This window comes from Lutra lutra, chromosome 3 (genome assembly GCF_902655055.1).
Source record: "Lutra lutra chromosome 3, mLutLut1.2, whole genome shotgun sequence".
Lineage (NCBI taxonomy): Eukaryota > Metazoa > Chordata > Mammalia > Carnivora > Mustelidae > Lutra > Lutra lutra.
Window position 1 is genome coordinate 40,776,640 of NC_062280.1, and position 13,656 is coordinate 40,790,295.

Here is a 13,656-nt window from a genome sequence, read left to right on the forward strand (position 1 = left end):
TCAGCTCAGGTCATGATCTAGGGGTCCTGGGATCGAGCCCCGGGGGGGTCCCTGCTCAGCATGGAGTCTGCTTCTCTGACTCCTTGTGCTCCTTCCCCTGCTCCCTCCTGTGCTTGCTCTCTTTCTCGCTCTCAAATAAATAAATAAATAAATGGGACCCAATGGGCAGCTTTTGGAATTGCCCTCTGGGAGAATGTCGGGGATGCCCAGGCTCACTCTGCGACTTGTTGCCCAGCCTCGGGAGGTTTGGTCGGTGTTTGCTGACCAAAACTGGGGGACATAAAGGGAAGTGGGCATGTTTTTCATCCTTAAGAAACTTACAGCCTCATTGAGGGGATAAAGGACATAACAACAACCGTGTGGAACAAGATCCCCTTTGAATCATGTTGTGCAGTGCCCAAAGGCGTTTCAAGAAAGGGGTCCCTTCTGATCCTGTGACCCGGGTGGGCACGGCCAAGCAGCAGGTGACTGCATTATTTTCCAGTAAATGAGGCCAAAAGAATTAGGTGTCCTATGACCAAGTGTCCTGTCATCCTGTGTCCTATGATCAAGTGTCCCATGATCCTAGCCATGGTGGTCCCTTGTTAGCATCCTTCCTTTGCCCCTGCAGGTATGATGCTGGACGGGATGGCTTCATTGACCTGATGGAACTGAAGCTGATGATGGAGAAGCTGGGTGCCCCCCAGACCCACCTGGGCCTGAAAAACATGATCAAGGAGGTGGACGAGGACTTCGATGGCCAGCTCAGCTTCCGCGAGGTACCCTTTGGCCTTGAGCCCCTGTGTGGAGGGCCCCTGAGAGGAGCCCCACAGTTAGGGGCCTCTGGAGCACAAGTAGCTTTAGCCTCTCCAGAGTACTGATTGGACAGTCAACCTAGAGTTCTTTTAAAGATCTCTTTAAGAAGCTCATGAAGCGTGATTTGTGGGGAGAATGGTCGGTGAGCAAATAGAAAGTCACTGTGCGTAGGACAACCTCCTTTGGGTGAATGTTTGGGTGTTGAGAAATTCTAGAAGGATATTTACCAAATAGTGGATATGTGTGCAAAGTTTTGGTAGATTTATAATTTCATACTTTCTTAGATATTAAAACTTTAAATTTTTACAATAAGCTACTTAAAGATGATCAAAAAGCAATTACTCCGTGCTCCTGGAGCTCCCTGTGTCCCCATAACAGTCCAAGAATGGGCTTTTCGGCCTTAGAATCCCTGAAATTGCAGGCAAAATTTCCACGTACAGATCTCTCTGGAAGAGTACAAGTAGATTCAAAGTCTGATCTCTAAATGTGTGAGAACTTTGGTGATAAGGCCGTTTCTGGCTGCGGGGAGAGTCTCAAGGACACTGGGTTTCTTCCAAGGCAGGGATGCAGCCCCTCAAGGAAGGGTTCCATGTCTTATGTGCTTGAGTCTTACTGTGAAGCCTCCAGTCGTGTCTGTGTGCGCTGGTGTCAGACCAGGTTTGGGGACAACATCCGGGCTCAAAGCTCCGAGCATTAGCAGTCCCATTCTGTCCTATCTCAGGCGGGGCCCTCCGGGTCTGGAACTAGAGAGCACTGTCCTTGCTTCCCGGTGTGTGACCTTGGTTACTCCAGAAACACTGGAGTTCCAGCATCCTGGTTCCTGATGGTGAGAGCTTTGCCCAAGTACAGGTTTTCTCTCCAGGCTCACTGGGGCCCATGGACATTCTTCCTAAGGTCCCCGGGGCTGAACCAGCAGCAGTGAGTCCCCTCCCCAGCTGTGGTGAAACCAGCCTGGCCTCTCCCTGCCCACAGATCAGCTCCAGATCCGCCCCTTCTCTTCCTTTCCTGAACTGGCAGATGCAGAAATAGAAGATCCCAGAAAACCTGTGTTGGGCATAACCCTCAGGATATTCTAGGCAAGGCTTCTCGTTCCAGAGCTAAGGAGCTAGAGGCCCAACATGGTCAGGACTTAGTGTGAAATCACGTTCCAGCTCAAGGCTGGACTTGAGCGGCAGGCTCGGTGCCCACAGCCTCCCCTCGTCAGCTGCCGTTCTCGCCTCCACAGCTGTCCCTCTGGCTCCCCCGCCTCTCATTCGTGCTGGGTGCTGGCTCCTTCAGCCCAGCTGTCCCCAGGGTAGAGAAGGTAGAAGCTCTCCCGTGGGTGAAGCTTTGGAGGCAACACCAGGGAAAGAGCGTCTGTGGCACATTGTGACCTGGGGGGAACAGAAATCAAGAAGGTATTGAGAGGGCTGTGCAGGTCACTGGCCAAGCAAAGACACAGTCCCAGGAGCCACCCAGACACACTCCCTGCCAAATCCAAGATGCCTGGTTTGCTTTTCTTAGCTGCATGTTTGGCCATTTCCCACAGAAATGCCCACAGGTGGACATCAGAGGTTTGGAAATCTCCGAAGTATTCCTGTTACCCGCATTTCAAAGCCTCAGTGACATTCCTGTCAGTCCTTTGTTGCTCTGAGTCCTGTTGTGGTCCCATCTCTAGCAGTTGTGCCTGGAGGGGCAGGATTTGGAGGTGGGGATATGTTTGCTGTAAATACTCACAGCCCAACCTCCTGGTTTTTTGGTGTTTTTTTTTTTTCTTTTCTTTTCTTTTTCAAATTTTATTTTTAAATAATTTCTACACCCAACATTGGGCCTGAACTTACAACTCCAAGATCAAGAGTTGTACACTCTTACCAGTGGAGCCAACCAGGCGGTCCATTCTGCGGATTCCCACCAGTATTGGGAGCCGCTGGCGTGCTGGTACTTTGGTTATGTAATGACAAGAGGCTTCTAGTCAGAGCTCAGTCTCCACACAGAGCTGTATACCTTGAGCAAGTTATTTTACTTCTGGGCCTCCATTTTTCTGTCTTTAAAATAGGGGTGTTGGGATGCCTGGGTGGCTCCGTCGGTTAAGTGTCTGCCTTAAGCTCAGATTTGGATCCCAGGGTCCTGGGATTGAGCCCTGTGTCAGGCTTCCTGCTCAGCAGGGAGTCTGCTTCTCCATCTGTCTGCTGCTCCCCTTGCTTGTGTGCTCTCGCGCACTCTCTCACTCTCTCTTTCTCTGACAAATAAATAAAATCTTAAAAAAAAAAAATGCAAGTGTTAAAGGGCATCTGGATGATTCAGTCGATTAAGCTTCCAACTCTTGATTTCAGCCCAGGTCATGATCTCAGGGTCATGGGATGGAGCCCCATGTCTGGCTCTGTACTCAGTGGGCAGTCTGCTTGAGATTCTCTCTCTCCCTCTCCCTCTGCCCCTCCCTCTGCTCCCACTGTCTGTCCATCTCTCTCTAAATAAATAAACTCTAAAAAAATATAGCCGTGTTAATAGCTTTCCCTCAGGACTGTTGTGAGAACGGAGTTCTCTCTCCGTGCTGGAATCAGTTGGAACTCCTGATGACCAGTGACAGAGAATGCCAGCTCATTTACACGGGAAAAGAACAAACAAAAACTCTCAGCTCCCGTAGACGGGAGATGAAGTGGAGGTGCATTGGGCACAGTAGTGCAGCATATTTCTCTGGTCAGAGCTCAACCGTGCTTTCTTCTATGTCCACCTCACCTTTTCTTTCCACATCGCATGTTCTCCCTGATCCCTGCCAAGATGGCCGCCAGCAGCTGCAGGTTCCATTGTCCCAGGTTAGCAGCCGTGGGGGCCTGAACCGGCCTCAGCTGGCCTCTGAATGCTGCTACTGGGGACGTGTCCCCACCTCCTGGACCAGTCATTGCAATCAGGGGACTGTGATTGGCTGGGTCCCTGTCATGCCCCACAGGGCATCATAGCCAATGGTTCCACCATCAACATCATGTGGCGGCCAGGTTGCCAGATAGACAAAATTGCTTACTTCTATAGTTCTTTCCTCACAACCTGGCATTTAGTAGGTCCTTAATGAATGCTTCTGTTCTCTTTATTTCTCTTTGGATTAACTTGACCAAAGCAAGTCACATCCACATCCCCGCTAAGCAGGAAGCCCGATACGAGACTTGATGCCAGGACCCTGGGATCATGACCCGAGCTGAAGGCAGAGGCTTAACTGACTGAGCTACACAGGTGCCCCTCCATTATATCTCTCTTAAAGAAAAATTGCTCCGGGGTGCCTGGGTGGCCTAGTAGGTTAAGCCTCTGCCTTCGGCTCAGGTCACGGTCTCAGGGTTCTGGGATCGAGCCCCACATGGGGCTCTCTGCTCAGCAGGGAGCCTGCTTCCCCCTCTCTCTCTGCCTGCCTGTCTGCCTACTTGTGATCTCTCTCTGTCAAATAAATAAATAAAATCTTAAAAAAAAAAAAAAAAGAAAGAAAGAAAGAAAGAAAGAAAGAAAAATTGCTCCAAGGCCAGATTTGCGGTAGTTTTGTACAAAGGTTGGGTGATGGGTTTACTGGATACCTGTCTGTACTGGGAATTACGGGTTCCAGTCTCTCCTTCTACCCTACCTTCCTTTGGGTGGGGCCCTGGCTGGTGTTAGGTTGCTCATCAGCGTCATTGTTGATTGGACCATGGATGGACCCCTGGCGGGACTAGGTCCACTAGATTCCCTGTCCTGGGAATTTGAAATTGGGGTGAACTACTGCAAATTGGTTCTGCAGCTGACTGTTCCTGCAAGAATAAGTCAACATTTTTATATAACAAAATCCTCCTCTTTGCTTAAGCCAACGACTTTGTTTCTGTCACTTGTGATCTTAGAGTGCCGATTCAGGGCAAATGTTTGCATTACCGGTCCGGGCCATGAAATTATGTTTTTCTTTTTTTTTAATTTAGGGGTGCCTGCATGTGACTCTTGATCTTGGGGTCATGAATTTGAGCCCCATGTTAAGAATATCACTTACTTAAAAAAGAAATTAAATTTAGACATTCTTTAAATTTATCAGATGTGTTTGTTAGCTTGTGCCTGAAATTACTGTTTTAGCCTTGTTAGTTCTCTCTCTCTGTTTCTTTGTTTTCTGCTTCTTCTCTCCCCCCTCCCTGCTTTGCTCATAGTCACAACTAGGACACTTTCCAATTCCCCACAACATACCAGTCTTTGTAGACTATAAATAGGAAGACAAACAAGGCTGGGCAGTCAGAGAAATTGTCATTCAGGAGTTGGTGATTACAATAAAATCAAATGGGAATGCCTGGCATGCTTTTCTGGAAGGCTGAACATGTACAGGTTGAGCTGGATTTTTCTTTTTTCTACTTTGTTTAACTGGCTGGCGTCAGGACCCCTAAATTAAGACAGGGCTGCTTTGGTCCTCCGTGAGCTGGCAGAGTGAAAGTGAGCACACATGGAGAAAAAGATCCATGAGGAATACTTTAAGCTGCCTGTAAATACCACATACACTGTAGATGTGAGAAAAATGAATCTCAGGGATAAGGACACACTGTCCCGCCCCCCACCAAGGTCACTTGGATTTTTGCTAAGCTGGGGCCATTCTCCATCTTTTTTTTTTTTTTTTTTTTTTTAAAGATTTCATTTATTTGACAGAGGGAGAGACAGCAAGAGCGGGAACACAAGCAGGGGGAGAAGCAGGCTTCCCACAGAGCAGGGAGCCTGATGCGGGGCTTGATCCGAGGACCCTGGGATCATGACCTGAATCAAAGGCAGATACTTAATGACTGAGTAATGACTGAGCCATCTAGGGACCCCCATTCTCCATCTTTCTAGAGCTGCCTTCCCAGTGTGGAGGGGCTGCCTGTTTTGTATTTGCCTTGTGGAGCAAGGGAGGGATGGGGGAGATGTTTCTGTAAGCTGTAAATATTTTAAGGGTGGGCAGGGTCCCAAGGGACAGATTTTCACTCCTTCCTTCTGCAGATGGCTCACATTTCCATTGCTGACATTTTGGCTACTGCCTTCTCTTCATGAGAGCCCGACTACAACCGTCCCCCTGTAGCCCCCTTGCCCTCCATCCTGTTCTTGGGAGTCTCCCCTCCGAAGGGCTCGTTTCCCAACACTTAGGAGCCCATATTCTGGCTCCGATAGTCTGCAGCAAACTGAGTCTTTGCCGGCCTCTAGTGAGGAAGTTTGAAGCTGCAGGTGGACAAACCCGTGGCATTTCTGTGGAGCCAAGTGGCCCACAGCAGCCTTTGCAAAGCTACATATTGGAGAATCCTACTTCATCCCTTGCTTCGCAAGAATTACAAAGACAGGCTTATCCGCATGACATTTTGGGGTTAGTAGTGGTAGAGGCTGAGACTTCCATTTAACGAAACACACTTCCCTCTAGGGACTAAGAGTCTTGGCAGGAAAACACACCCAAGCTGGAATTTGGAAAGCCCGTTGGAGTTGTTTGCCCCCTCAGTCTACTTTAGGTAATGTCCTTTTCCCTTGGGGAAACCATTTTTTAGAGGGGATGGTCATGGAGGAAAAAAAAAAAACAAACCTCCTGAAACCTCAAAACTCCCCTGGAGACCCATGTGTTTTACATAGCACCGAAAACCTGGAAAGGCCTCTTTCAGTGCTGACTTGGAAAAAAACAATTATAGAAGTTTGGACAATGGTTATTTGACAAATAAATTCACCAAAATTCTTTAGAGAAGTAAAAGTCTAAAATCATCTTGGGGAAGGGCTGGAAGATGGGAGACCTGCCTTTTCAGTCTCGCTTATTTATTTAAAAATGTGTCCTGTGGCAGGGGTAGGGGGATATATCCCGGGTAGGCTTTTTAGAACAAATTGGCTTTAAAGATGAATGCATTCAGGTCACAATTTGGAATCTGGAGGAAGAGGATGGATTATTCCATAAATGGTGTGGAGATCGCTAACTAACCATTTGGAAGAAAATAGGGTTAATGATCAACCTCCCAGGATAGATCAGAATAAATTTCAAAGATTAAATATTTACACGTTTAACCAAAAAAGGAGTCATAAAAGCAAGAGACAAAAACATAGGTGATTGTTTCTGTAACCTTGGTGGCAAGAAAGGTTGTTCTCAGCATAACACTGGTATGCCTGTGAGAGAGAAAAAAAAAGACTGATAAATTATATAAAATTTTTAGAAGTCAAAAATGATCATAAACACAATGAAAAGGTAAGTGATAGCTCAAGTATTTGAAGCATACCAGTTTCTGTAAAGATCTCTTAGAAAACACTTGGGAGGGGCGCCTGGCTGCCTTAGTTGGTGGAGCATATGACTCTTGATCTCAGGGTGGTGAGTTCGAACCCCACACTGGATGTAGACATTACTTACAAAATAAAATCTTGAAAAGAAAAAAAAAAATAGGGGCACCTGGGTGGCTCCATGGGTTAAAGCCTCTGCCTTCGGCTCAGGTCATGACCTCAGGGTCCTGGGATTGAGCCCCACATCAGGCTCTCTGCTCCTGGGGGAGCCTGCTTCCTCCTCTCTCTCTGCCTGCCTCTCTGCCTACTTGTGATCTCTGTCTGTCAAGTAAATAAATAAAATCTTTTAAAAAAAGAAAAAGGAAAAAAAATAGAGAACACTAGCAAAAGCAAACAATCTAATTGGTCCCACGCACGTATTGACACCCTTTCTCGTAGGCTTGGCAATCATGCCTTTCCCCTGGGCTGGAGGGGATCACTGTAAGTCTTTGTGAGGTTGACCTGGATTCTGATCAACCCTTTCCTGCAGTTCCTGCTCGTATTCCACAAGGCTGCGGCGGGGGAGCTGGAGGAGGACAGCGGGCTGATGGCGCTGGCCAAGCTCTCCGAGATCGATGTGGCCCAGGAGGGCGTCAAAGGTGCCAAGCACTTCTTTGAGGCCAAGGTGGGTGTTTCCTTCTTTCACAGGACGGTCCTCCATCCCTTCACCCTGCCCGACCCGAGCTCCCAGTCAGTGATTGCTTCATTCGCTCGCCCAGGACAAGCAGAACAGCAGTAGCTTAAGTGTGTATCGTGTGTGATTGAAGGGGAACGAGTGTGTCTGCGTGCAGTCTGAAAACGAAAAGCAAAATGGAAAAACAATCAGATGGCACATGCGTTCCATTCTGGTTTCTGATTCAAATGGGTTTGCTGATACGAGGTTCCCGATCGAGTCTGGATCCAGACCTCCCAGAAGAACTCCTGTCTGCCCTGAGCTGCAGTTGAATTACTGGAGCAATTTCCTGAACCTTTACGTCTTAAGTGCCTGTGTGTGAACGAGCAAACAGTGGGGCCAGAGGAGGGAGCCCCGGTGGCCTGCCCCCTGCCCCAGTTTGAACCATTATTTGCTCCACTGACAGTGATATAGGGGGTTGGGAAGCAGTCTCCAGTGCATGGCTCCAGAGCCTTTCTGGCTGCTTCCATTCATTCACACGTTCATCCCGTCATCAGACACTTACAGAGAGCCTACCCCTGGCTGGGCGCTGTCATTTTCATTTCCCCAGAGCACACCTGCAGAAAGAGAAATCAGAGAGCCTTCCAAATCTCCAGTCAGCCAGAATGGTGCAGTGGGGAGGGCTGCCTGGGGTCAGGTCCTGCCTCCTCCACTGACCCTTTTACCACTCTGTGCCTCAGTTTTCTCATCTGTACAGTGGAGGCGATAACAGGATGACCATGAGGATTAAATGAGCTCACATATAGAAAGTGTTTAGGGGCACCTGGGTGGCTCAGTCGGTTAGGCATCTGCCTTTGGCTGGGGTCATGATCCCAGCATCCTGGGATCAAGCCCCAGGTCAGGCTCTCTGCTCAGTGGGAAGTCTGCTTCTCCCTCTCCTTTTGTAACTCTCCGTGTTCACACTCACTTTCTCCCTCAAATAAATCAAATCTTTTAAAAAAAAGTGTTTAGGGGCGCCTGGGTGGCTCAGTGGGTTAAGCCGCTGCCTTCGGCTCAGGTCATGATCCCAGGTCCTGGGTTCGAGCCCCATATAGGGCTTTCTGCTCAGCAGGGAGCCTGCTTCCTCCTCTCTCTCTGCCTGCCTCTATGCTTACTTGTGATTTCTGTCAAATAAATAAATAAAATCTTTAAAAAAAAAAAAAGTGTTTAGCAAGTGACTGGCTCACTGTGAGCACTGGGTACGTGATAGGAGCTGTTGGGACTCCCTCCCATCCCAGATGGAAGCCAGCCTCTTGGGGAGTGATGGCTTATTCTAGGAGCTTGCCCAGAAACGCAGTGTCCCTGGCAACCATCCTGGCCATGCTCAACCCCGAGTAGGACTGGCTCCTTGCATCCCGTGATGCTGCTTGGAGACAGGGTCAGTCATCATTCTGCCAGTATGCAGACTGTGAATCATGGTGAACCCCTGACACCCGAGTTCCTCCTGCTATCATCTGAGGACTTGGGATAGGCCAGCCACTCATGGCATCTTCAATGCCAGCATTCTGTGTCCAATCCTGAAAGTGGTTTGGCCCTTCCTTCATGACTTAGCATTGATTCGACACAGCCCTGGGGATGCCAGGCACAGTAAACTCTGGAAATACAGCTCCTTCACAAGGAGCTAGTAGACAGAACTTTTGCCTTCCCCAGGATGGCGCACATAGTCTCATGAGGAAAACAAACTCTCAGCCTTAAAAGAGAGGGAATAGAGAGGAGGGATAGATGGGTTCTGGAAGGATGGGTCCTCTCTAGTCATCGCCCGATAAGCCAACACTTGGAGATCTTTGGGTGATGGCCGTGGGCAGGGGCCTGACATTGAGACCCAAGTTTAGCATGACACTTTTTGGGCCACTGCTGCAGCTCACCAAACCGTGCTCTTGTTAAAAGTCTGCACGAAGTCTCTGGAAACCATGAAGGATCTTATGACCCGACTCCGATCCTTGTTCTGGCCTTCCTCGCCGCCCAAGCACATTTCTTCAGTGCTGCCATGCCTTTTCATCCCTGGGGCCTAGTGCCTGCTGCTTCCTTTCCCTGAAATACCCAACCCAAAGGCCCATTTCTAGAAAACTCTATTCCTTTCATGTTAAAGTGTGGAAGGAGCAGAGTTTGGCTGCTTTTCTTGAGAAAGTCCACCCTCTTCTGTGTGCCTCTACTACGAATAGAAGTGGTACTACAATTTATCTGTTCAAGGGGTGCCTGGGTGGCTCAGGCGGTTAAGCGTCTGACTCTTGAGTTCGCCTCAGGTCCTGATGGGCATGGAGCCTGCCTGAGATCCTCTCTCTCCCCTTCCCTCTGCTCCTCCCCTATTCTCAGACATTTTTGGTGAGAGTGTAGAAATGGTCCCAGCTTTACAGACAGCAGTTTGGGGCTGGCTGTGAATGCTTTGTATCATTTACTTCTGGGATTCTGCCCCTAGGATTCTATCCCTTAGAGGCACTCATGCAAATAAACATAGATGTGTCACAGGGATTTTATACAGCATCAATAGAGAAAAGTTGGAATCAACCAAAGCTTCCATTATCAGGGCACCGAGTCCCTGATGGCACGCCCGCCCGTTTGCACACTCTGAGTGTGGACAGATGTATGAAACAAAGGAAGCAGAACATTATGTTTACAAACCAATTTTGTTAAATACTAAATCCAACCTGGCTAATTACATATCTGAGTATTAGTAATAGCTATGACTGACCAAGGGACTGCTTTTTTATATTTTTGGAATGTTTTATAAGGTGCGTGCACAATTTTTATAAAGAAGAGAAAAGATGAAAAGAATAGCAATGAAATGTTTTGAACTTGTCTGTCTGCCTCCGCAACCCAGACTCAAAGGCAGAATGGGTGTGTTATCTTTGTAATTACAGACCTGGCACGTAATGGCCCTCAATAAATGTTTGCATGAATGACGAGTCGAGGGAATCATCACTCAGATTTGGGAGAGGGCCATAGAGGAGCTGACATTGGCGACAGATGTTAAGAGATGAATCGGGATCCACCTTGTAATCAAGGAGGGGAAGGCCTTCCTGCCGTGGGAACACAAGCACAAAGGCTCCAAGGCATGGAGGGTAACGAATGTTGGGAGGCTGGCCCCCAGTCCATACCGGATCCAGGTGCACGGAGAGCTCTGGTCTCCCCTGAAAGTCAGGCCTCTCCAGCCTGCTGACCACCAGAAAAATCTGCAGACCAGCTTCTCGGGTCTCCTCCCCTCCGGCCCCCCAAGACCTACTTGGGATTTCCCAGGGTAGGGCCCAGAAAACGTGGAGCATAATGGGCTCTGCGCAGCCTTGCGGGGGAACCATGGCGGCAGGTGTGGGGGGCCCTCCGGGGGCCTCTGCCTGACCAGTGCTGGGCACTGGGGAGAGGCTGGAGTCAGGGAGGCTTCCACAGATGTCCGGAGAAATGTAGGTCCGTTGAGGGTAGCGAGTGGGGCTGGGGAGGATCCCAAAGGAACTAGCAGTCTCAGTTGTATGAGTGCGTGCTGGGAGGTGAATAGTAAGATGTTCCACCAGGGGGCGCCTGGGTGGCTCAGTAGGTTAAAGCCTCTGCCTTTGGCTCAGGTCATGATCTCGGGGTCCTGGAAACGATCCCCGCATTGGGCTCCTGCTCAACGGGAAGCCTCCTTCCCCCTCTCTCTCCACCTACGTCTTTGCCTACTTTGATCTCTCTCTTTCTCTCTGTCAAATAAATAAAATATTTAAAAAAATATTCCTCCAGAATGAGGCTTGTGGAGCTGTGTAGAGAGGGGTTGATGGTATTTTAAAAATAGAGACAGGGACACACCCCTCCTGTGGGAGTGGTTTGAGGAAGGGGATGGCGGCACTTTGATTTGAAGGACACCGTGGGGGCGCCTGCCTGGCTCAGTAAGAAGATCATGTGACTTTTGATTTTCAGGGTCATCAGTTGGAGCCCCATGTTGGTGTAGAGATCGCTTAAATAAATTTAAAAAAGAAGAAAATGGAGGGCACAGTGTTTGGTAGAGTCTCATTCGTGTCCTGTGGGACGGAACTTGGTCACACCTGCATAGAAGAGTCCAAAATGCCTTTCTTCCTAGGGACCCACGTGTCTGATTATAATTCTGCTGCTAGGAAGAATGGGGATGCTAGATATTGAGGGTCGTGGAGTGATCTTTTCACGCATGTCCGTTGCCAAACCGAGCACTGACAAGAGCTGGGATACCATTACCCTGACTGGGCTTTCTTCTGGAGTCAGGGTGGGGTCCGTCTCCACAGACCCTTAGGGCATGCGCCTCCTTGGAGGAGGAGAGAAGGGGGAAATGAACACTTCACGGACCACACAGACAAGGGGAGCCGCCTTCACAAGATCCAAGTACCACCTCGAGAATTAGAGGAGACTGTGGGAAGGAAGTGAGCAGAGATAACAAGGAAACCCAGGGAAAAAAATGCCATTTTGGAGGACCGGAGCACTTTCAGGAAGAGGAGAAGTCAGATGAGGCGGGGGGGGGGGGGGGGGGGGGGGGGGGGGGGGGTGTTGGCTCTGGCAAGTGGGTCATTGGAGACTTTTGAGAGAGCAGGTTCCTTGGTGGAGGGCAGATGGCAGTAGGATAAAAGGTGAGTGGGAACTGGGGAGAAACAGCTTGACTTTTCTGTGTAGACGGCTGGCAGAGGAGGTCTAGACAAAGTGGGAATGGTAGCTTGGAATCAGAGAAGAACTTTTTTTTTTTTTTTTTTAAAGATTTTATTTATTTGTCAGAGAGAGGAGAGTGAGCGAGCACAGGCAGACAAAATGGCAGGCAGAGGCAGAGAGAGAAGCAGGCTCCCCGCCAAGCAAGGAGCCCGATGTGGGACTCGATCCCAGGACGCCGGGATCATGACCTGAGCCGAAGGCAGCTGCCTAACCAACTGAGCCACCCAGGCGAGAAGAACTTTTGTTTTTGTTTTTGTTTTTAACCTAGAGTAGACAGGTGCTTTTAGAACCCAGGGAAGTGGTTCCCAGAGAAGGAAACATGATGAAGACACAGAGTGGGGTGATTGGCGAGACAGCACTCACAGACCATAGAATCAAGGAGACTTTAAAAAAAATATTTTATTTATTTATTTGCCAAAGAGAGAGCACAGGCAGAGGGAGAAGCAGGCTCCCTGCTGAGCAGGGAGGCTGATGTGGGGCTTGAATCCAGGACTCTGAGATCATGACCTGAGCTAAAGGCAGATGCTTAACAACTGAGCCACCTAGGCATCCCAGCTTTTTTTTTTTTTTAAAGATTGTATTTATTTGAGAGGGAAAGTGAGAGAGCACAAGCAAGGGGAGGGGCAGAGGGAGAGGGAGAAGCAAACTCCCCGTGCTAATAAGCAGGGCTCAAATCTAGGACCCTGAGATCATGACCTGAGCTGAAGGCAGATGCTTAACTGACTGAGCCACCCAGGCACCCCAAGAGGTAGCTTTTATAGTGGAGAACAAGGACCCCAAATGAGGGAGTTGCAAAGGCCCCTCCCCCTCTGACCTAGCCAGCAGTAGTGGGCAGGTGGACCTTAGGTTCATGTCTTATCTAACACATGGGAGGGGGAGAGGTGGTGGCATCCCACTCTGCAGATGAGAACACTGAGGCTTAGACAGTGACAGTGGTTTGTTGGTGAATGTTTAGCAACTGGCTCTCTGAACAGAGTATGCATATACATATATCCATATGTTTTTATAAATTTTAATGATATAAAGGATAGATAGCACACACTTCGCAAATAAAGTGTACAGTACTTTTATTATAAATTCCACATGGTCTGTTGATTATCAAAGAATGGTTCCTTAATTTTTTCTGGGCTCTGTATCTGTTGCCGGCCTACGGTTGCAACTGACAGAAGAATCTAGGTCCAACATGAGTGTTGGTTGATACTTTGTTTAACTTAATTCATAAGAAAAAGTGAATGAAACTCAATTTCATTCATTCCTCAATGATGTGAGCAACTTTTTTGCTGAATTTTTAAAAAGATTTTATTTACTTATTTGAGAGAGAGAAGAGAGAGCTCATGGGTTGGGGGAGC

General features: G+C 48.7%; 1 protein-coding gene across 1 annotated transcript in view; it reads left to right on the plus strand.

Moving 5' to 3' along the window:
- Positions 1 to 13,656, plus strand: part of EFHD1 (EF-hand domain family member D1) — a 42,071-nt gene that overhangs the window by 22,715 nt on the left and 5,700 nt on the right. The window contains exons 2-3 of the mRNA XM_047722622.1: positions 611 to 758; positions 7,508 to 7,642. Coding sequence (XP_047578578.1) covers positions 611 to 758; positions 7,508 to 7,642 — 283 coding nt within the window. The remainder of the gene's footprint in view (positions 1 to 610; positions 759 to 7,507; positions 7,643 to 13,656) is intronic.